General features: G+C 44.8%; 1 protein-coding gene across 1 annotated transcript in view; it reads left to right on the top strand.

Annotated features, from left to right (window-relative positions):
• Positions 1 to 24,526, top strand: part of KANK4 (KN motif and ankyrin repeat domains 4) — a 146,199-nt gene that overhangs the window by 102,013 nt on the left and 19,660 nt on the right. Inside the window, exons 7-8 of the mRNA XM_089654667.1 lie at positions 2,112 to 2,331; positions 19,153 to 19,295. Coding sequence (XP_089510793.1) covers positions 2,112 to 2,331; positions 19,153 to 19,295 — 363 coding nt within the window. The remainder of the gene's footprint in view (positions 1 to 2,111; positions 2,332 to 19,152; positions 19,296 to 24,526) is intronic.

Consider the following 24,526-nt stretch of genomic DNA (forward strand, 5'->3'; position numbering starts at 1 on the left):
ACTCTCCCCCTGTGGGTTTTTTTTAAATTTCCTTTTTCTTTTTAGCTGTAAGGGGGTACTTCTCCCACTGACCACTAATCAAGGGGGGTCCTTTTCTGACTGACCACTAATATAAAAGGGGCCTTTCTTCCACTGACCACTAATATAAGGGGGTTCTTCTCCCACTAACCACTAATATAAGGGGGTTCTTCTCCCACTAACCACTAATATAAGGGGGTTCTTCTCCCACTAACCACTAATATAAGGGGGTTCTTCTCCCACTAACCACTAATATAAGGGGGTTCTTCTCCCACTAACCACTAATATAAGGGGGTTCTTCTCCCACTAACCACTAATATAAGGGGGTTCTTCTCCCACTAACCATTAATATAAGGGGGTTCTTCTCCCACTAACCACTAATATAAGGGGGTTCTTCTCCCACTAACCATTAATATAAGGGGGTTCTTCTCCCACTAACCACTAATATAAGGGGGTTCTTCTCCCACTAACCACTAATATAAGGGGGTTCTTCTCCCACTAACCACTAATATAAGGGGGTTCTTCTCCCACTAACCACTAATATAAGGGGGTTCTTCTCCCACTAACCATTAATATAAGGGGGTTCTTCTCCCACTAACCACTAATATAAGGGGGTTCTTCTCCCACTAACCACTAATATAAGGGGGTTCTTCTCCCACTAACCACTAATATAAGGGGGTCCTTCTCCCACTAACCATTAATATAAGGGGGTTCTTCTCCCACTAACCACTAATATAAGGGGGTTCTTCTGCCACTAACCACTAATATAAGGGGGTTATTCTCCCCTGACCACTAATATAGGAAGGTCCATCTCCCACTGACATCTAAAAGAATTTGTCATTTTCTTGCTCTCCACTAATATCATTGGTCCTTCTATCATTGACCACTGAGAAAAGGGGATCCTTTTCCTACTGACCACTAATATAAGGGCGTTCTTTCCCATTGATCATGACTATAAATGGGTCCTTCTCCCACTTAGCACCAGTGGACAATGGCACTTTTCCTATGACCACCAACATAAGAGGACATTTCTCCACTAAACACCAATGTTTTGGGGTACTACAATTTTTATTATTTGTTATTTGTAATACCTTAGCAGGTTCCATGAAACCTAAAAAATATTTCAAGGGTTCCTCTGTGTTGAAAATAGGTTGAGAAAGACTGAGCTGGAGGACGCTGGACGCCCTCCAGCCAGGAAATGAGGCGGGGCTCTATCTGACTTTCTGCAGCTTCTAATGAACATTTTGAGAAGCTCACAGTGTGCAGTAAAATCAGAGGAAGCCATTTCAGTCCAGGAGGGGAGCCGGTCAGTGGTGCATTTAGGTTTTGTGCTGCCCTAGGCACAAAAATTGGCGCCCCCCCCTCTTCCCGCAGAAAGAGCCTGACATTGACAAAGAACACCCCTGCCCTCCACCCAAGCCTTCCACTACCACTGCCCCCTCCATACACCAGCCACCATCCCCCATGAGAGAGAGAAAGACACTCACCTTCACAGCTCTGGACATCCCCAGGAACGAGAGTCGGGCTGTGCATACACCGTCATGAAACCCACAGCATCTCTTGGAACCCACCAGGTCCTCGTGCCGTTCTTCCGCCCCTTCCTCCAAGGAGCAGTGCTGCCCTCCCTGAAAAATGCCGCCCTAGGCAAATGCCTTGTTTGCCTTGTAGTAAATACACCCCTGGAGCCGGTACAACTGTGCAAAACTGAAGGAAGTCCGGAGTTCACCCTTAACTTGGCTGCTCAAGAGGCAAAGAGTTATTAGTGATAGGCTCTGAGAATTTATTTACATAGTGCTTAGTGTATAAATCAAGATTAATAGCCTTCTAGAGCCAAGGCCCTCATGTGTTCCAGATCTCTGCAGCGACCTCATCTAACACCTCTTCTCTCTGAGCTCTGTACAGAATTTCAGTCTAAACATCTGAATGAGCCCCAGAGAGATCTGCTGCACAGATGCTATAAATATTTGATTGATGGAGAATCTCTCCGAACGCTGTGCTGCGGTTACTGCTGTGGTGATCTCCGCATTGTTTGGTGATAGACATCACGGGTTGGCCGGAGTCGGTAACTAATAATAAACATTGCAATGTTGTAGAGGCAAACGCTGTACACCGTGTGCCAAGAATGGTTCCGGGTCTCCAGCCAGAAGTCGTCCTCCCCGGATCCGGTATCTGTTTATCTGGACGAGTTCAGATCGATCAGCCCCCAGCTGCTGCAGATGGTGGTCAACATCGCCGACGAGAACGGCAACACCGCTATGCATTACAGCGTATCGCATTCCAACTTCGGCATCGTCCGGCTCCTACTGGACACAGGTGAGACTCATTGTCCTCCATGTTATTAAAGTCAACCGGCCATTTTCAGTGGCACAGATATAAAGTTACGCCAGTTATAGTATACTATTTATTTCACTGTTCTACTGATAGAAGGTGGACATAGCTACAACTCCTACCCAAATACCACCCAACCCGTACTCTTCGCTCCTCACAAGACCTCCTACTTTCTAGCTCCCTGGTCTCCTCCTCCCACGCCCGACTTCAGGACTTCTCCAGGACTTCCCCCATCCTCTGGAACTCTCTACCCCAATCCATCAGACTGTCACCTACCCTCCTCACCTTCAGGCGCACCCTGAAAACCCATCTCTTCAGGGAAGTCTACCCCACTCTCACCTAACAGTCGATCTCCTCCACTCCTCCTACCACTCCATCCCCGACAGCCACTTCCTCCTGTGCCACTATCCCCTCCCTCCTAGATTGTAAGCTCCAAGGAGCAGGGCCTTCGAACCCCTCGTGTATTGTTTTGTTACTGTCTTGTCATGTACTGTCCCCCACTATAATGTAAAGCGCTGAGCAAACCTTTTGGCGCTATATACCGTATTTTTCGTTCCATAAGACGCACTTTTTTCCCCCCAAAAAGGGGGGAAAATGTCGGTGCGTCTTATGGAACGAATATGGAGCGGCCGGTCCGGTATTTCCACCGCCGCCGTGTCAGAATACCGGGCCGGCCACTCAGCTCTGCAGCGGGACTTTATGGAGATGACTGCTGACCTTTGGGGAGGTGGGGAGCGGGTACCTGAATTTGACAGGTACCCGCTCTTACTTCTGCAGAGTTGTTCTTTGATCTTACCTGTTCCTCTATCCAGCGGCGCGCTGTCTTCCCGGCTTGTGTAGTGCGGGCGCTGGGCTTGACAGCCGGGTGCCAAGTGCGCATGCGCAAGAAGTGGTGCTTTTTGTGAATGGTAAGGCAGTACCTGGGACACATTTATTATTATTATTATACAGTATTTATAAAGCGCCAATAGTTCACTCAGCGCTGTACATTACAAAGGGGGACAGAACATGTGACAGAACAATACCAATACAATGCAAAACATGAGGGGATCGAGGGCCCTGCTCTTTCGAGCTTACAATCTAGAAGGGGTGGGATAGTGGTACAGGAGGAGATAGCTGTGGGGGATGGAGTGGTAGGAAGAGTGGAGGAGGTCAGCAAGTTAGCAAGGGGTGAGGTAGGCTTCCCTGAAGAGATGGGTTTTCAGGGTGCGCCTAAAGGAGAGGAGAGTAGGTGATAATCTGATGGGTTGGGGCAGGGAGTTCCAGAGGATGGGTGACACCCTGGAGAAGTCCTGGAGGCGGGCATGGGAGGAGGAGACCAGGGAACTAGAGAGAAGGAGGTCTTGTGAGGAGCGGAGTGTGCGTGCTGGGCGGTACTTGGATATTAGGTCAGTGATGTAGTTCGGGGCAGTATGGTGGACAGCTTTGTACGTCAGTGTTAGGATTTTAAATTTGATCCGTTGCGCAATCGGAAGCCAGTGGAGGGATTGGCAGAGGGGGGTGGCGGAAATGGAGCGGTTGGAAAGGTGAATGAGTCTGGCAGCCGTATTCAGGATCAACTGAAGCGGGGATAGCCAGCGGCGAGGCAGGCCAGTGAGGAGGGAGTTGCAGTAGTCGAGTCGTGATATGATGAGGGAGTGGATGAGCTGTTTAGTGGTTTCTGGGGTTAGGAACGTGCGGATTTTGGCGATGTTGCGGAGGTGGAGTCTGCACGAGTTTGTTAAAGATTGGACTTGGGGCTGGAAGGATAGGTTGGAGTCCAGAATGACACCAAGTACTCTGGCCTGCAGAGCGGGTTTGATATTGACGTTGTTGGATGTGATGTAGAAGTCAATGGGGGGTGGGGTTCGGGCTGGGGGGAAGACAAGGAGCTCGGTTTTGGAGAGATTCAGTTTAAGGAAGTGGAGCGACATCCAATCTGATATGTCGCTCAGTAGGTGTGTGATTTGGGCAGAGACCGAAGGGGTGAGGTGGGGGGTTGAGAGATAGATTTGTGTGTCGTCGGCATAGAGGTGGTAGTTGAAGCCGTGAGAGTGTATGAGTTGGCCAAGGGAGGAGGTGTAGATGGAGAAGAAAAGGGGCCCAAGGACAGAGCCTTGAGGGACCCCAACAGAGAGGGGGAGTGAGGGGGAGGTGGTAGCATTATAGGTAACGCTGAAAGAGCGTTGTGACAGGTAGGATGAGAGCCAGGAGAGAGCAGAATCTCTGAGGCCGAGGGAGTGTAGTATTTTGAGGAGGAGGGGGTGGTCAACTGTGTCGAAGGCCGCAGAGAGGTCAAGGAGTAGGAGCACTGAATAGTGGCCATTAGCTTTGGCGGTTAGAAGGTCGTTGGAGAGTTTGAGTAAGGCGGTTTCGGTGGAGTGTAGGGTGTCATCACGGCGGTCACATGATCTGGAAAGGTCTCGATCAAAAGATCAGACCGGGACCTTTCTGTGAGTTCCGGACATGTGTGCTGGGAGTGCCCAGGGTGCACGCTCTCAGCATATATGTTTTTGGTTAATTGCACGCAAATGTGCGGCCGCTCGACGTCTAGGCCCAGACTCTGGGAGGCCGCACATTTGTGTGCTGCCGGCGTGAAGAGGTTAAGTGTGCACGTACCCTTTAAATTAGATGTAAAACCTTAACTGGATGACCTTTTAGTTTGCTGAAGCACTGGGTATCAACAGTTTCCAAACCTTTTTCTGCAATATCTGTTTTCACCTTTTTTACTTCCATCTTGGTATCTTTTTGCTGCTTATCTCCTCCTCCATCAGTCACTATTTTTCTATATGGGCAGCACAGTGGCTAAATGGTTAGCACTTCCGCCTGGCAGTACTAGGGTCGTTGGTTCGAATCCCAGCCATGGCACCTCCTGACTGGAATTTGCATGTTTTCCCTGTGCCTGTGTGGGTTTCCTCCGGGTATTCTGGTTTCCTTCCACACTCCAAAGACATGCTGGTAGGTGAATTGGCTCCTGACTCAATTGGCCCTAGTATGTGATATAAATAGATATGCAGTGCTAAGAAATAATATATTCAAAATGTTGATATATAAAAAGATATAAGTGGGCACAAATGGTAGTGCAGGATTAGTGCAGTGGTGGCAACGTGTAATAGCGATGCGTAAGTCTATAATAAACCAAATGATAGAGAGATGGTGATGGTGATGGTGAGCCCAATCACAGAGTGGTAGAGTTCATCAAATATAGTGCTCCTGTGTTCCATGCCTTTTGATTTCTGATGACAAAATCCGGTACAATAATGCACTTACCAGAAGTACATATAATGAGAGCATTATATGTATATCATATATGCGGTGTCATCCAGGTCTGGTCTAGGGTTGTGGGGTCATCAGGCTCAACAGTGGGCTCTCAGAGAAGCGATTCATCCAATCACACTGTATTGGATACCTAGGTACCTTACCGGCGAGTATGAATACAGATACCTAGGTTCTTACCGGCGAGTATGAATACCGATACCTAGGTTCTTACCGGCGAGTATGAATACCGATACCTAGGTTCTTACCGGCGAGTATGAATACCGACACCTAGGTTCTTACCGGCGAGTATGAATACCGATACCTAGGTTCTTACCGGCGAGTATGAATACAGATACCTAGGTTCTTACCGGCGAGTATGAATACCGATACCTAGGTTGTTACCGGCGAGTATGAATACAGATACCTAGGTTTTTATTGGTGAGTATGAATACCGATACCTAGATTGTTACCGGAGAGTATGAATACCGATACCTAGGTTTTTACCGGCGAGTATGAATACCGATACCTAGGTTCTTACCAGAGAGTATGAATACCGATACCTAGGTTCTTACCGGAGAGTATGAATACCGATACCTAGGTTCTTACCGGAGAGTATGAATACCGATACCTAGGTTCTTACCGGAGAGTATGAATACCGATACCTAGGTTCTTACCGGCGAGTATGAATACCGATACCTAGGTTCTTACCGGAGAGTATGAATACCGATACTTGTACTTAAGTACTCACCGATACCAATTAGCGATATCTTTGTAGTGCAATATGAGCCCATACAAAATGAGAGCTCAAATTGCACTGCAAAGAATTGCATGAGATTAAAATTAAAGGTTCTGTTTTTTTTGGTAGCGGTAGGATAAGCTTCCCTGAAGTGATTATTTTTTTTAGGGATCACCTAGAGGTGGACAGAGTAGGAGATTGCCAGATGGATTGGAGTAGGGAGTTCCAGAGTATGGGAGAGACTCTGGAGAAGTTCTTGAGGGGAGTTGAATTAGAGAGCCTTTATTATCATTGTACAAACTCATATTTACACACACATACAAATACTAGGGCCAATTAACCTACCAGCATGTCTTTGGAGTGTGGGAGGAAACCGGAGTACCTGGAGGAAACCCACGCAAGCACAGGGAGAACATGCAAACTCCATGTTGTGGTTGGGATTCCCACCAACGACCCTAGTACTGCTAGATGGAAGTGCTAACCGCTTAGCCACTGTGCTGCTCACATCTACGGAGCAGCAGTACACCCTAGGACAGGAAGTATGTTAGAACCTGGGATACACCGATAGGTTTTTACCAGTGAGTATGAATACCAATACCTACGTTTTCACCAGTTAGCATGAATACCGATACCTAGTTTCTTACCGGCGAGTATGAATACTGATACCTAGGTTCTTATCGGCGAGTATCGGTATTCATACTCGCCGGTGAGAACCTAGGTATTGGTATTCATACTCGCAGGTAAAAACGTAGGTATCGGTATTCATACTCGCCGGTGAGAACCTAGGTATCGGTATTCATACTCACCGGTGAAAACTTAGGTATCGGTATTCATACTCGCCGGTAAAAACCTAGGTATCGGTATTCATACTCGCCGGTGAAAACTTAGGTATCGGTATTCATACACGCCGGTAGAAACTTAGGTATCGGTATTCATACTCGCCGGTGAAAACTTAGGTATCGGTATTCATACTCGCCGGTACAAACTTAGGTATCGGTATTCATACTCGCCGGTAAAAACCTAGGTATCGACATTCATACTCGCCGATAAGAACCTAGGTATCTGTATTCATACTCGCCGGTAAGAACCTAGGTATCGGTATTCATACTCGCCGGTGAAAACTTAGGTATCAGTATTCATACTCGCCGGTAAGAACCTAGGTATCGGCATTCATACTCACCGGTGAAAACCTAGGTATCGGTATCGGTACTCGCCAAGATCATCCAGCAAATTTATTCAGGTAACAAAAAAACCCCCGTTAAAACCGCACTCACAATGAGTATATAATTACACAGCGCTTGTTAATACTCAGAGCTACAAGCTCTGTCTCCAGCGTCTCACCAGCCTGACTGCACTCAAGATGGCGATGGCGGGTGTTCTGTGCACTGGATATCACATTGGTGATGGAGGATCTCATTACTTCATTTATTGAGGATCAATCACCTGACCTGAATCCGATTGAGCATTTCACTTGCTGAAGACAAAACTGAAGGGAAAATGCCCCAAGAACAAGCAGGAACTGAAGACAGTTGCAGTAGAGGCCTGGCAGAGCATCACCAGGGATGAAACCCAGCGTCTGGTGATGTCTATGCGTTCCAGACTTCAGGCTGTAATTGACTGCAAAGGATTTACAACCAAGTATTAAAAAGTGAAAGTTTGATTTATGATTATTATTCTGTCCCATTACGTTTGGTCCCTTAACAAGTGGGAGGCACATATGCAAACTGTTGTAATTCCTACACCGTTCACCTGATTTGGATGTAAATACCCTCAAATTAAAGCTGACAGTCTGCAGATAAAGCACATCTTGTTCGTTTCATTTCAAATCCATTGTGGTGGTGTATAGAGCCAAAAATTTTAGAATTGTGTCGATGTCCCAATATTTATGGACCTGACTGTATATTGTACATTCACATCAGTCCCTAACCCTCAAGGGGTGTACAATCTAAGGTCCCTAACTCACATTCATACATACACATACTAGGGACAATTTACACAGGAGCCAATTCACCTACCAGCATGTCTTTGGAGTGTGGGAGGAAACCCACGCAGGCACACACAGGACATGCAAACTCCCGGCTGTATTTGGGGTTCAAACCAACGACCCTAGTACTGCCAGGCGCAAGTGCTGCCCCATACCTTTACCTCATTTTATTTTACCTTAATGGATTCTCTTCTTTAGGGTAACAAATGCCCCACTATCTGTTCTACCCCCTTGTCCGTAAGCACCTACCTAGCTCCACGTCATTGTTCCAGCTCTGTCTCCAGCACCGTTCCCTTCATTTCCTGCTTTCACAGGAGAAACTGAAGGCAGTAGAGCCACAGGCTCCTGCTGCCCTCACTCAAACTTCTGTGAGGAGGGAGTGCGGGTGTGGATTACCAATGCTGTGTGTGTCTATAGACACACATAGCCTGGCTTGGAGCCTAAAGTGATCATTCACACGTGGGTGCCTCCTTAGCACTCAGCTTGCTACAGGAGTCACCTAAAGAAGGGGTGAATTCACAGGGCCAGTGGGTACTGCCAGAAGAGTAGGAAAGTGGCCTTTCTGTGCAATATCATTGAACAGAGCAGGTACTGTTCGTATAGCCCTTTAGTATGATTTTAACAGGTGTGTGTATGTATGTATGTATGTATGTATGTATGTGTGTGTATGTATGTATGTATGTGTGTGTATGTATGTATGTGCATGTATACACATATATACATACATATATATATATATATATATATATATACAGTATATAAATTGTTCTTCTCGGTACACTATAGTTACACAAATCACCGGTCCAATACAATTATTATTGCATTATGATACAGTACAGGGACTATTGTCACCTTAGAACAAGAAGTGTTACTAGCAGGATCACCAAGTGAAAATAAAGTAAAGAAAGTGAAAAAAACAAACAAACAAAAAAACAAATGCAGCCATGGCATCTGAGGACTAGGAAGCGGCAATATATGACCTTTTTCTTGTAGACCGTCTTTAATCAAAGCTGCAGAATAAACAACAGATTGAACACAGCGTCTGAAATTACATTACCATAAAGCTTTTATGCGATTTTAGTGTTTGGGTTTAAAATCTGCTTTAAAAGAAGGACAGGCTCCTTGTTTTTTTCAGACGGATGGAATTGATGACATGTAAACACTTTTTTGTGTTTCAAGGGGACTTTCGGGAAAACCTTGAAAGCTCAATTTCCTTCCTAGAAAACACGGGGGTCTTTGCAGGGAAGCCATTTGATATTTTGTGTATGATCACATCCAGCGTTTATCTCCCGCCATCGCCACTCAGCATTTATAAACAGCCAGCCTTAATTGAAGCATTTAGCAGGATTCGCTGTAATTTCACCGGGACGGAATGTCTGCTGATGGCAGGAATCCCTCAAACTGACATCTGTGCTGCATCAGGTAACAAGGCAGAGAGTGGCAACCGGGATGTCAGATTGGACTCTGGCTGCAAACTTTGTTCACTTCGAGATAATGGGCTTCCTTTTATTTATTTTTTGTAACATGTCATTATTAACTTTGACTTGTTCCTCAGATATACTGTATATGTGAGGAGGCCTGGAAAAGCCATTAGTCTGCTCGCCCCAGAAAGGTGGAGAGCTGTGGAGGAGTACCTTTCATCGTCGTCTATTACGATGCTTTAAGTCAGGCGTGTCCAGGGGTGGACCGACAACTCATGGGGCCCCCGGGCAATAGGGGATCATGGGGCCCCTGTGTCCTTGCCCAAACTCAATAAAGCCTATGAAAAAGGTACCAGGGGCACCTCATGGGGCCCCCTACTGACCCCGGGCCCTCAGGTAGTGCCCGAGTTTCCAAATGGTCAGTCTGCCCCTGGGCGTGTCATATTTAAATGTTAGAGGGGGCTAAACAGTGGAATAAGTCATCCAGTAGGTCTGCTGGGGGCCAATTCCAAATTGTATTGCAGCACTTTAGTAATTACCATAATAATAAGAACAATCTTCAATATTTTATCCCAAGAGGAGAAAGCACTAAGAGAAATATTCAACTACAAAATTAACAAACATAACTATAGTATGACTTGTTAACTCATTGCAGTTGTTCTATGAAACCAAGGGATGACCTGATAGTTTACTGTCTATCCCTTCTTCTTTTATTTATTTCAGGTACTTATATAGCGCCATCAATTTACACAGCGCTTTACATATATATTGTACATTCACATCAGTCCCTAACCCTCAAGGGGCGTACAATCTAAGGTCCCTAACTCACATTCATACATACACATACTAGCGCCAATATAGACAGGAGCCAATTAACCTACCAGCATGTCTTTGGAGTGTGGGAGGAAACCAGAGTACCCGGAGGAAAGCCACGCAGGCACAGGGAGAACATGCAAACTCCAGGCAGGTGGTGCCGTAGTTGGGATTCGAACCAATGACCCGAGTACTGCCAGGTGGAAGTGCTAACCATTTAGCCACCGTGCTGCCCTTCTCATCTCAACTCATCATGATAAATGTGATCCCCCATATCCTCCATGTTTCCATTCCTCCTACGCCGTATCTCCCACTCCACCTTTTAAACTACATTCCCAATCCTCAGACCCTTTTTTTTTTTTTCTGTAGTGCATCCTTATACTGCTAATCTCATTGATTTATTTATGATGGTATAAGGATTTTAAAAAATATATATTGGATACTTCAAAAGCAAAGGGTGTTTGTATCTCTGTTTATTTTGTATATACAAATACAAAAAAAAAAAAACTATTATAGGATTAATTTAGGGGTGTTGTTTTGTTTTTTTTATTTTTGGAGAATTGGGAAATGGATGAAGGAGATGAGTGGGATACTCCAACATAGGAACTATGTACATTGAGGACGTTGTTTAATCCTCAGGGCAGGCTTACTTGAATCAAACTGTGAACTTCAGCCTAAGGTAGTAGCAACAAGTAGTAGCAGTAACTAATGTCGAGCTCCAGAGCCGCGTCCCTTTAAGTAGTAGCGGGCAGGTGGACAATGCTTCTCGGAACACCAGACGGAGTTTCCTTTGCTGGACCCACAGCTGACTTCCTAGCACCAGAGGGGGTTAAACAGCTCTCAGTCTCTAAGCTCTTTAGGGATGCCTGTCCTCACAAGGCCCAAGAGCTCTTAGATTGTAAGCTCCAAGGATCAGGGCCATCCTGACCCTCTTGTATTGAACTGTATTGTTGCTGTATTGTCTCCCGTTATATGTAAAGCGCTGAGCAAACTGTTGGCGCCATATAAATCCTGTATAATAATAATAATCTGGATACCTTCCACCATGATACCAGACCAGATCTTCTGTAGACAGCCCCTCAATCAGCATAGCAAAACCTCAGCAATTCAGGCCTTCAAGTAGCCCACCTGAGGCTTAAGGCAGCAGTTGCCCGGGAGGGCACACATGCCCTCTCTCAGGCTTGGGCAATCCTATCCAGAAAAGACCCAGAACCCCATGTGCTCACTGAATATATACAGTTACCCAGCATGCCTTGGAGCCCCTCTCTCTAGGATAGGCTGAGGCTGTCTCAATATTCATGCTGCCTTCTACATAACACTAAATACCACCCAAACCGTACTCTCCACTCCTCGCAAGACCTCCTACTCTCTAGCTCCCTTGTCTCCTCCTCCCATGCTCGTCTCCAGGATTTCTCCAGGGCTTCTCCCATCCTCTGGAACTCCCTACCCCAATCAATAAGACTATCGCCTACTCTGCTCACTTTTAGGCGCACTCTGAAAACCCATCTCTTCAGGAAAGCCTACCCCGACCCCAGCTAATACTGGAATCCTCTACTCTTCCAACCACTCCATCCCCCACAGCTAATTACCTTTGTACCACTATCCCCTCCCTCCTAGATTGTAAGCTCCAAAGATCAGGGCCCTCTAATCCCTCTTGTATTGAACTGAATTGTTACTGTACTGTCTACCTTCGTAATGTAAAGTGCTAAGCAAACTGTCGGCGCTATATAAGTCCTGTATAATAATGATAATATTTCCACACCTATCACCCAGAAACGTCTACAGTGTCCTTGACATAGAGGAAGCTAGGCAGACTGGCAGCTGCTGAGCACACAGAGCAGACCTAACTAAATGATCACAGCTCACCCAGTACAGTGAGCTAACTATGCTTTTTTTCCCAGCAAATATCTACAGCCACTTTGCCTAAGGAGTGACAACTAAGTTTACCTATCAAAACACAACTAATTCTATGTACCTACCCTAGCACCTACCTAGGAGGGTGCTACATCTAGTATATGTTTGTGTATTGTAGTATTATTTTCCATTGTATTATTTTTATTATTATTTAATAGTGTATTGTTATTTTTGTTTTTACATGAAAGAATAAGTTCATCATTGTAATAAACCCACCCACCCTTCCTTCCCAGCCCCCCTAAAGTGCACAGACTATGGACTAGAATTAGAGCTAGAATAAATAGAATTCCAGGCAACCACCTAACTAGTCTTAAAATGCTCCCTTCCCCCTCCTAACCCCATACTGACTAACCTATATAAGAAAGACTATATATTCCTCACTCTGGTCCAGACACGTGATCCAATGTGTCAGCCAGTAGCATATGCAGGGGAATGGAGAGAGCGCTCTACAATGGCTGGAATTCCTGGGAGTGGTGACATCACCTATAGGCTTCCTATGGCCCATCCATTGTCAGTACTTCCACCTCTCCCCTGCAGCTGCCACTGTCAGACACAGGGAGGTCATGTGACCAGACCTGGCTGAAAATAGGTAATTATGTACATCTTTTTTACACCGATTAGTCAACATAGGTGTTGGGAGCACTCACAAGCCTAGTTGGCTTTAGCCTGGAATTCTACTTTAAAGCTTTTTCCGCTTAGAAATATGTAAATACTTTGAAGCAAGCCATCACTGAAATTTCTAGCTACTTGTAATGTGAAATGATTCATTCTGTAAGATTTTCAAAGATCACAACAAAGATTTCGAAGTCAGTTGGGGGAAGAAACTGTGACTTCAGTGCCCCTGTTGTGAACGTTAAAGATGAATTTTCCCACAGTGCCTACAGCTACAGATGTTAACCCCTTGGCGCCGGTGCCTCCCGGCCCTTTAAGGGTTTCAGAAGCCGGGAGGCTGGGTTTTAGGGTCAAGTGACTGCCTCGATTCGCCGTCACGGCGGTCACATGATTGGGGAAAGTACCCGATTGAAAGAGGAGATCGGGATCTTTCCGTGAGTACCGGACATGTGTGCTGGGAGCGCGCTCATATGTTCTTTTTAATTGCACGCAAATGTGCGGCCGCTTGGCGTTAAGGCCCAGACGCCTGGGGGCCACACATTTGCGTGCGGCAGGCGCCAAGAGGTTAATGAGGGTTGTTTTAAAGTGTTTTTCTGCTTGCTCAGTGTGTTACTTAGTGTGCATAACCTGAGCATAGGCTCAGTTTAACTAGGTTAAGATGATGGTCCCCCCAACCACCCCTTCTAGGTGCCTATGTGTCGGGCTAGCTGCCTCTGCACATAATCTGAATGAGATGTTCTTGCCATACGCAGGGGCGGACTGACCATTTGGAAACTCGGGCACTGCCCGAGGGCCCGGGGTCAGTAGGGGGCCTCATGAGATGCCCCTGGTACCTTTTTTCATTGGCTTTTTTGAGTTTGGACAAGGACACAGGGGCCCCATGATCCCCTATTGCCCGGGGGCCCCATGAGTTGTCAGTCCGCCCCTGGCCGTACGGATTCTTCTTATTAAAGTTTGAGACATTTGTGTGCAGACATGGCCACAAGATTTTTACGGCTAAGACATTAGACACACTTTACATACATATTTGCAAACTTTCATAAAATGTGCACATCTCCCTAGCCTGGCGCTTGTTCATTATAAAAGTTTCGAGGCTTTTTAACTGGAGTAAGACCCTGGAAAAGTCAGCGGGAAAGATGTAAAATGCAACAAGATGTGTTTTAGAGGGAAATCAATATTTCAGATATTGATCGGCGAGGCTAGGTTTAGAAACTTGTTCTGTTTAGTCTCCAAGTGCTCAGCTACAGTTGTGGCCAAAATTATTCAACCCCCACTGAAATTGAGTGTTTTGGCCAGTTTGACATTGCTTTTGATCATTCAGTCATCTTGCTTACATTTACATTAAAGAGGCACTTGTAGGTCAGACAAATATAACATAACAGTTATAATGAAATAACCACAAATGTCTTTTCTGTGCTCACAGCATTATCAGTTTTATTCAACCCCCAAGTGACATTCAATCTTAGTACTTAGTACAGCATCCTTTTACAGTTATAACAGCTTTTAAACGTGAAGCATAGCTTGACACAAGTGTCTTGCAGCGATCTACGGGTATCTTCGCCCATTCTTCATGGGCAAAGGCCTCCAGTTCAGTCACATTCTTAGGCTTGCGCACTGCAACTGCTTTCTTTAAGTCCCACCAGAGGTTCTCAATCGGATTTAAGTCTGGTGACTGCGATGGCCACTCCAAAATGTTCCAGCCTTTCCTCTGCAACCATGCTCTAGTGGACTTGGAGGTATGCTTGGGATCATTGTCCTGTTGAAAGGTCCAACGTCTCCCAAGCCTCAGGTGTGTGACGGACTGCATCACGTTTCCATCCAATATCTCCTGGTACTGAAGAGAATTCATGGTACCTTGCACACGCTGAAGCTTCCCTGTACCTGCAGAAGCAAAACAGCCCCAAAGCATGATTGACCCTCCACCATGCTTCACAGTAGGCAAGGTGTTCTTTTCATCATAGGCCTTGTTCTTCCTCCTCCAAACATAGCGTTGATCCATGGGCCCAAACAGTTCTAATTTTGTTTCATCAGTCCACAGAACACTATCCCACAACTTTTGTGGTTTGTCCACATGGCTTTTGGCATACTGCAGTCGACTCTTCTTATTCTTTGGAGACAGCAAGGGGGTACGCCTGGGAGTTCTGGCACGGAGGCCTTCATTACGCAGTGTGCGTCTTATTGTCTGGGCTGAAACTTCTGTACCCACATCTGACAAATCTTTTCTCAGTTCCTCAGCAGTCACACGGGGACTTCTCTCCACTCTACGCTTCAGGTAGCGCACAGCAGTCGAAGTCAGCATCTTCTTTCTGCCACGACCAGGTAGCGTTTCAACAGTGCCCTTTGCCTTGAATTTGCGAATGATGCTTCCTAAGGTGTCTCTTGGTATGTTTAACATCTTTGCAATCTTCTTATAGCCATTGCCCTTCCTGTGAAGAGAAATCACCTCTTCTCTTGTCTTCCTGGACCATTCTCTTGCCTTCACCATGTTTGTAACCACACCAGTAAATGTCTAGAAGGAGCTGAGTATCACAGTCATTTTAAAGCTGCCTAATTGGTGCTTATTATGCTTGATTGCTGCTCGGTGACATCCACAGGTGTTTTCAATACCTGATGGAAAGCACCTGTATGAACCTCTGTTCTTCAGAGTGGTAGTCTTTAAGGGGTTGAATAATTGTGGCAATGAAGAAACCACATAAGAACCATTTACTACTGTATTACATAAACAATTGATGTCATTTTAGTTGCATTTGGGTAGTTACAACGTCCTTGTAGGATTTGATTCTGAATACAATTCCAAATGTACACTATAGTCCCTAAACCCCTTTACAGCATTGGGGGTTGAATAATTTTGGCCACAACTGTATATGCGACCACCTGCCTTGAAAATCAATGCAATGCAAAGGAAGCCGTGAGCTGTCATCAAGGAGTTAAAGAACTGTGATCACCAAATAACATGCTGTCCAGTCATATGTGCCAAGTGTTTGAATGTCTATAATATTTACTGCATGGGCGGCACAGTGGCTTATGGTTAGCAAGTCTGCCTTGCAGTAAATGGATCATGGGTTCAATTCCTGACCATGGCGCCCCCTGCATGGAGTTTGCATGTTCTCCCTGTGCTTGTGTGGGTTTCTTCTGGGTACTCTGGTTTCCTCCCACACTCCAAAGACATGCTGGTAGGTTAATGGGCTCCTGTCTAAATTGTCCTAGTTCATCCCTGGCCATGTTTGCAATTCCCTGTCACTGGCACCATCTCTTTCTTTCCAGTGGGGTAATAAAATCACTTACCTTTTTGTACATGGTGCATTCCTTTTTTGTATTTTCCAACTCAGCGCTTTACATCTTTGAGCACTGGAAGGTATACTGCACTATGATAGTTACATAGTTAGTACGACTGAAAAAAGACAAAAGTCCATCCAGTTCAACCATTAAAAAAAAAAGTTATAATCCAGACGTCAAGAGTGCCCCCTTGTCCTCTGTGATGACCTCAGGGTGAATAACTACACCGAGTTCACTATATGAACCACTGATGTATTTATACATGGAGATCATATCCCCCCCTTATGTATTATACATGGAGATCATATCCCCCCTTATGTATTATACATGGAGATCATATCCCCCCCTTATGTATTATACATGGAGATCATATCCCCCCTTATGTATTATACATGGAGATCATATCCCCCCTTATGTATTATACATGGAGATCATATCCCCCTTATGTATTATACATGGAGATCATATCCCCCCGTTATGTATTATACATGGAGATCATATCCCCCCGTTATGTATTATACATGGAGATCATATCCCCCCGTTATGTATTATACATGGAGTTCATATCCCCCCGTTATGTATTATACATGGAGATCATATCCCCCTTATGTATTATACATGGAGATCATATCCCCCCTTATGTATTATACATGGAGATCATATCCCCCCTTATGTATTATACATGGAGATCATATCCCCCCGTTATGTATTATACATGGAGATCATATCCCCCCGTTATGTATTATACATGGAAATCATATCCCCCCGTTATTTATTATACATGGAGATCATATCCCCCCTTATGTATTATACATGATGATCATACCCCCCTTATGTATTATACATGGAGATCATACCCCCCCTTATGTATTATACATGGAGATCATATCCCCCCTTATGTATTATACATGGAGATCATATCCCCCCTTATGTATTATACATGGAGATCATATCCCCCCTTATGTATTATACATGGTGATCATACCCCCCTTATGTATCATACATGGTGATCATATTCCCCCTTATGTATCATACATGGAGATCATATCCCCCCCTTATGTATTTATACATGGAGATCATATCCCCCCCTTATGTATTTATACATGGAGATCATATCCCCCCCTTATGTATTTATACATGGAGATCATATCCCCCCGTTATGTATTATACATGGAGATCATATCCCCCCGTTATGTATTATACATGGAGATCATATCCCCCCTTATGTATTATACATGATGATCATATCCCCCTTATGTATTATACATGGAGATCATACCCCCCCTTATGTATTATACATGGAGATCATATCCCCCCTTATGTATCATACATGGTGATCATATCCCCCTTATGTATTATACATGGTGATCATACCCCCCTTATGTATTATACATGGAGATCATATCCCCCCGTTATGTATTATACATGGAGATCATATCCCTTCTTATGTATTATACATGATGATCATATCCCCCCTTAATCTCCTCTTCTCAAGAGAGAATAAATTCAGTTCCTCTAATCTTTCCTCATAGCTGAGCTCCTCCATGCCTCTTATCAGTTTGGTTGCCCTTCGCTGTACTTTCTCCAGTTCCCCAATGTTCTTTTTGTGAATTGGTGCCCAAAACTGAACTATATATTTTAGATGAGTTCTTCTTTTAAATATCTTCAGAGCTCCCAGGGATCCCAAAACCCCGGTGGTCTGCTATGCACATATCAACCACAGTTTTTATGGTCATGCTCTGGTCTGCCTCCTTCCACCCCCTGTACCTTCCATTTGACCACTAGATGTGGATAGCATCACTGGCCAAAAGAATAAGTGGATAAAGTAGGAGGAGGACTATGCCATCACTCAGCTATGAACGTTACGGTCAATACTTGCAGCACAGCGTACCTAAAGGTTTGAGGATCTCCAAAAGGTAATGTGAGCAGACACCTGGACCTTCTTAGAAGATAAGATTAATTCCTGGGCTTCATTTGCTTTTTCAGGTTTTCTGTTCTGTTTCCATCGCTTTTCTTAACAAGCAATGGAAACACAACCTGACCCTAGACCCCTTCAAGCACGGCCTGCAAAAATTGGGTCGTGTATGATTTCCTAAGGGGCAAAAAGAATTGTGTGGCTCATTAGAAGAACATATTATGATTGATCTATTCTACAATAGGGCATTCATCCTACCCCTTCTTATTGTATGTTCTGCATTTACCCACCAGCAAGTTGCAGTGCACATTGAGGAGGGTTTGAGAACGGGCAGATACCTTGTCACCAGGGGCGGACTGACAACTCATGGGGCCCCCGGGCAATAGGGGATCATGGGGCCCCTGTGTCCTTGCCCACACCCAAAAAAGCCTATGAAAGGTACCAGGGACATCTCATGGGGCCCCCTACTGACCCCGGGCCCTCGGGCAGTGCCCGAGTTCTCCAATGGTCAGTCCGCCCCTGCTTGTCACCCATCTGTGCATACCACTAGGGTCTAAACATCCTGGATGGACCTTTTGCATTGAAGAATTCAAACAAGACCTCATTTAATGTACTTTTCTGTTTTTCTAGGTCTCTATACATGCTAAATTATAGTGTAATCTCTTCATGACAGCAACATCTACCCTGCTCTGATCTGTAATACAGATACACCATGCCCCCCATCTATGTCTGTCCTCGTGACAAAATAATAGAAACTGAAGCCTACACGGGGCAGATTGTTATAAATTTGTGATTCGAGTTAAAATTAAAAAATGTATTATCCAGTAATATAACATGAGCAGGGCAATGAGTAAGAGTCTGACCCGACCAGAATAAAATCTTTCATTCTTTATACTAGGAGTGTGTGATGTTGACCATCAGAATAAAGCGGGGTACACGCCTGTGATGCTTACCCCTTTGGCATCAGCAGAAACGGAGGAAGATATGCAAGTTGTGAAAGCTCTTCTCAGTCTTGGCAATGTCAATCTGACCGCCAGCCAGGTACGTCAACAACATATAGGTATGATCGCTGCACAGAAAGTGTTATCTTTGTACACGATGGTAAACTGCATTGTAGTCATTTTTAAACTGTGTCTACTACTTATTTCTTTTTTTTTTGGGGGGGGGGGGAGGTAGCAGGTTTTTATTGCCTGTCTGTGTCCCCACAGGGTATATTTACACTTTCTATTTGCCCTGGTGTCCATTGTCATGTGATGGAAATCCCCAAATTATCAGTTGTCAGCAAAATCTTTCAGTGGGGATGGAGATGGAGATTTGACCTCTCACTTTTCTCTGTGTCTACAGGATAGGGAATGATGTGAAATCTCCCATTAAAAAAAAAATATGACAGTAAAGTGACTACACTCAAAACCTTTTTTTTTTTTTTTTTTATTGTTTTGGACAGAGTAGAGAAGGATTAGTACACCTGTCAAATTGTATTGTCTGTACCCATGTCAGGGATATGCACCCTCTCCAACTGTCCTGTTTACCATTATGATTAAAAGTGAAAGTCAAGAAAATCTAAAATTTTGCATTGATATCAGAACAGCAATAGAAGGTAAGTCTTTCAATGGGGACACTTGTTCTGGTGACACGCAGAGATTCCTTCACTTTGGAGGGATTTTCTCTCACTTCCTGTTCTGGCTGTGGGATAGGATGTGGGGGGGAACTCTTCAATGGGATACAGATGATGAAAAGCAAAACACAAAAAACAACTGATATGAGGTTAGGATCCTGCTTTACTCTATTCAAAATATATATATATTATTATTATTACATCGAGTTTATATAGCGCCAAAGGGTTTACTCAGCGCTGTACAATACAAGAAACAGAACAGCAACAACAACAGTACACGAGGGGTTAGAGGGCCCTGCTCCTTGGAGCTTACAATCTAGGAATATATATACATATATATATATATATATATATATATACATATATATATATATATATATATATATATATATATATATATATACATACATATATACACATATATATATATATATACACATATATATATATATATACATATATACACATATATATATATATATACATATATACATATATACATATATATATATATACATATATATATATATATACACATACACATACACATACACACACAGCACAGTGGCTAAATGGTTAGCACTTCCGCCTGGCAGCACTCGGGTCACTGGTTCGGATCCCAACCGTGGCACCACCTGCCTGGAGTTTGCATGTTCTCCCTGTGTCTGCGTGGGTTTCCTCCGGGTACTCTGGTTTCCTCTCACACTCCAAAGACATGCTGGTAGGTTAATTGGATCCTGTCTAAATTGTCCCTAGTATGTGTATGTATGAATGTGAGTTAGGGACCTTAGATTGTACGCCCCTTGAGGGTTAGGGACTGATGTGAATGTACAATATATATGTAAAGTGCTGTGTAAATTGATGGCGCTATATAAGTACCTGAAATAATAATATATATATATATATATAAAACTCTGTATAAATGGTGGTATAAGTACCTGAAATAAATAATAAAAACTACAAAAAAGTTTTGGAAACATGAAGTGAAAGAACTTGACTGTCAGTGGAATAGGTCCCCGTGAGAAGATTTCCCCTCTATACCTGTTCTGGCGACAACCTAAAATTTTAGATTTTCTCTAACCAGTGCCAGTAGTCATCAGAAAACATATCTTCAACTGGGACACAGACAGCAATAAAAACCTGACAAGGGGTTCCAACCCCTCAACACCCCATCAAAAGCTAAAAAAAACTTCTAGGGCTGTCCAGATGCAGGCCAGTGCGTTTTTTTTTTCCGCATCAAAAATACATGCAGTGTTTTCTATGTATTCCAACGGCCCTAGTTCACACCAGTGCAGTTAGTTCCCATGCAGAGAAAAAAAGTAGAACACGCTGCATTTTTTTTCTGCACAGAACTGTACTGCAACACAGCAAAAAACATCAAAACGCACCGGAACGGAGTGTGGTGTGAACTGTAAGCAAAAACGCATCTGGAACTCATCCGGAGTACTTTTATACGGTGTGAACTGGTCCTTACAACAGGTTGGTCTCATTGTTATTGTTTTACAACAACCCTAAAGTGAGAATGTATACTAGGTGAAAAAAAAAGATGTGGAAATAAGGCAGGCCATAGACGGGCCGTTTATCGGCCGAATTGTTGGCCGATAAACGAAAAATCGGTCGGCCCCCTTACCGATGCTGCCACCAATGTCCACGAAAAACGGACGTTTTTCATGGATTTTCCAGCATGACCGATAAAATTAAATAAGGAGATCCGCGAACAACGGCCGATGGGCTGACCCCACTATTGGCGTGAATTTCGGATGATTTTCCATGCAGATGAAAATTCGGCCAATAAACGACCCGTCTATGGCCTGCATAAGAATTAGCCCTGGTTCACACTGATGCAAATTGTCATGCGCATGCAATGACCGGCAATGGAAACTTTCTAACTGGAGCGACTCTGACTTTGTCAGTCACACCGATTAGAAAAGTAGTTCCTGCCCTACTTTTGCCGATTGGGGGGCAACTTGCATAGATATCTTCAAGTGGGACGCAGACAGCAATACAAACCTGACAAGGGGTTCCAACCTCTTAACATCCCATCAAAAACTAAAACCAAATACACTTCTAGGGCTGGTTCCCGCCAGATGCCTTATTTGCTCGTTTCCATCAAACTTCTGAAAAACAACGACATCGCAGAAGCGGATTTAAATTTTTTGAGACTTGAATAATTCCCAGATCTTCAATTTTACATTTCATCCCAGCTGCAGTACAACTAGCGATTGTAACTGTACAGAATGAATTCCTTCTTCAGACACAGACTTCTTGTTTTTTCGTCTCATTTATATGAATATATTCAGAATGGCGTCACAGAAAAATGTGTTGAAGAGTTGCACACAACTGAAGTTTCCTATTGTTCCTTTCCAGTAAAGCATGGGAAAGTCTTATGAAATGATAGGTAACCTATGGAGTAGGCAGCCACGAGCCCAGAAATGTATGAAATGTTACAGATGTTAACATTTACTTGTTGGAAATGACCTTTGCTCCATTCTTCTGCCCTGGTGCTTCATTTTATTTCCCCTCTTTGCACCCCTTTTTCCTGTCCCCTTCCCCCCCCCTTTTTTTTCTCTTGTTGGTTATCATCCTTTATTCATTTTTTTTGGTGAAGGCTTTGGAGAACAACATACAGTTGATAATGAACAATGGAGGTTTTCTGATGACTCTAGACTTACGAGCATTCCTATAGTCAAGAATTTCTGTCTTTTGCCACCAAAAGATCAGTATACTCAATAGTTGGTTCTAACTGGTGTCTCCATTACTCATCTGTGCCTGAGTTGTCATGGCACGTGCCTATGTTTGTTACCCTACGCATTTTGTAGAGCGATTTTTTTTTTCCCTCCCCCCAACTCAACCCCTTCCTAATTTTTTTTTTTTTTTTTTTTTTTTAGACTTCTACCTTTATGGTGGTTCTGAACAGTACTCACCCACCCAGCGGTTCCAATGCTTGCCAGTGGAGATCCTCCTCTCTCTTCTGGCAGTACTTGGTCCCGCGCCGCCATGTTCTGCTGTGATATCATTGAGAGGCTGCCAGCTGCTGATATTATTATTATTATTACACAGTATTTATATAGCGCCAAAGGGTATGCTCAGCGCTGTACAGTAGCAAGGGGGACATAACATGAGACAAGACAGTAACAATACAATACACGAGGGGATCGAGAGCCCTGCTCTATCGAGCTTACAATATAGGAGGGAGGGGAAGGTGGTACAGGAGGAGATGGCTGTGGGGGATGGAGTGGCGGGAGGAGTGGAGGAGGTTAGTTGTTAGGTGAGGTCGGGTGTTAGGTGAGGTTGGGGTAGGCTTCCCTGAAGAGGAGGGTTTTCAGGGTGCGCCTGAAGGTGAGGAGGGTAGGTGACAGTCTGATGGATTGGGGTAGGGAGTTCCAGAGGATGGGGGAAGTCCTGGAGAAGTCCTGCAATCGGGCGTGGGAGGAGGAGACCAGGGAGCTAGAGAGTAGGAGGTCCTGTGAGGAGCGGAGGGCACGGGTAGGGTGGTATTTGGGTATCAGGTCAGTTATGTAGTTCGGGGCGGCGTTGTGAATGGCTTTGTAGGTCAGAGTTAGCAGTTTGAATTTGATGCGTTGGGCAATCGGGAGCCAATGAAGGGATTGGCAGAGGAAGGAGGCAGATGTGCAGCGGTTGGTGATGTGGATGAGTCTAGCCGCTGAGTTTAGGATTGACTGGAGTGGGGATAGCGTTCGTTTGGGTAGGCCGGTGTGAAGGGAGTTGCAGTAGTCCAGGCGTGAGATGATGAGGGAGTGTACGAGTTGTTTGGTGGTGTCTGGGGTGAGGAATGTGCGTATCTTGGAGATGTTGCGGAGGTGGAGCCTGCATGATCTAGATAGCAGTTGGATGTGGGGTAGGAAGGAGAGGTGGGAGTCCAGGGTGACACCCAGGACTTTGGTGTGTGGGGTGGGAGAGATGGTGGCGTTGTTAGTAGTGATGGAGAGGATGGGGGGGGGGCACGGGGTGGGGGGAAGACCAGGAGCTCGGTTTGTCTTTCGAAGACACCCCGTTAGGACCGCCCTCTTCTTTTAACAGAATTAAATGCTTTGCCCCCTGGGATGTGTGACGTGCATATACCTAGGCCAGGGGTGGGCAACTGTGGCCCTCCAGCTGTTGTAGAACTACAAGTCCCATGAGGCATTGCAAAACTGATTTACAAGCATGACTCCCAAAGGCAGAGGCATGATGGGACTTGTAGTTCACCAACAGCTGGGGGGCCACAGTTGCCCACCCCTGACCTAGGTGAATGACTTACATGGCAAGGGGGGGGGGGGTGATGTGCCATGGGAGCTTATGGGTGATGTCACGGCTCCTGGTGTTCTCAGCTGTTATTGAGCGCTTCCTGAGCTGGACCCGCAGGAACATGTGACCAGAGGCAGGAACATGTGACCAGCGCAGATTAAAATGATGCAAGTACGCACATCTTTTTTTATACAGGTTAGACAGGATAGGTAGGAGGAATGGGGGGGGCAATTTTTTTAAAAATAGCTAGATTGAGACTTTTGTTGTACTTTTACAGAGACCCAAACTGTATAGCGTCATGCACATCCACTCATCCATCATGCACAAAGCTGTAGAGTTGCTTGGTCACCTGAAAGACGACAGTTGGCTTGTCAAAGATGGAAGCTTTCTCGACCTTCTTTAAGTCCCT

This window comes from Staurois parvus, unplaced genomic scaffold (assembly GCF_062004578.1).
Source record: "Staurois parvus isolate SC_StPar_1 unplaced genomic scaffold, SC_StPar_1.0 ptg000786l, whole genome shotgun sequence".
In the NCBI taxonomy this organism is placed as follows: Eukaryota; Metazoa; Chordata; class Amphibia; order Anura; family Ranidae; genus Staurois; species Staurois parvus.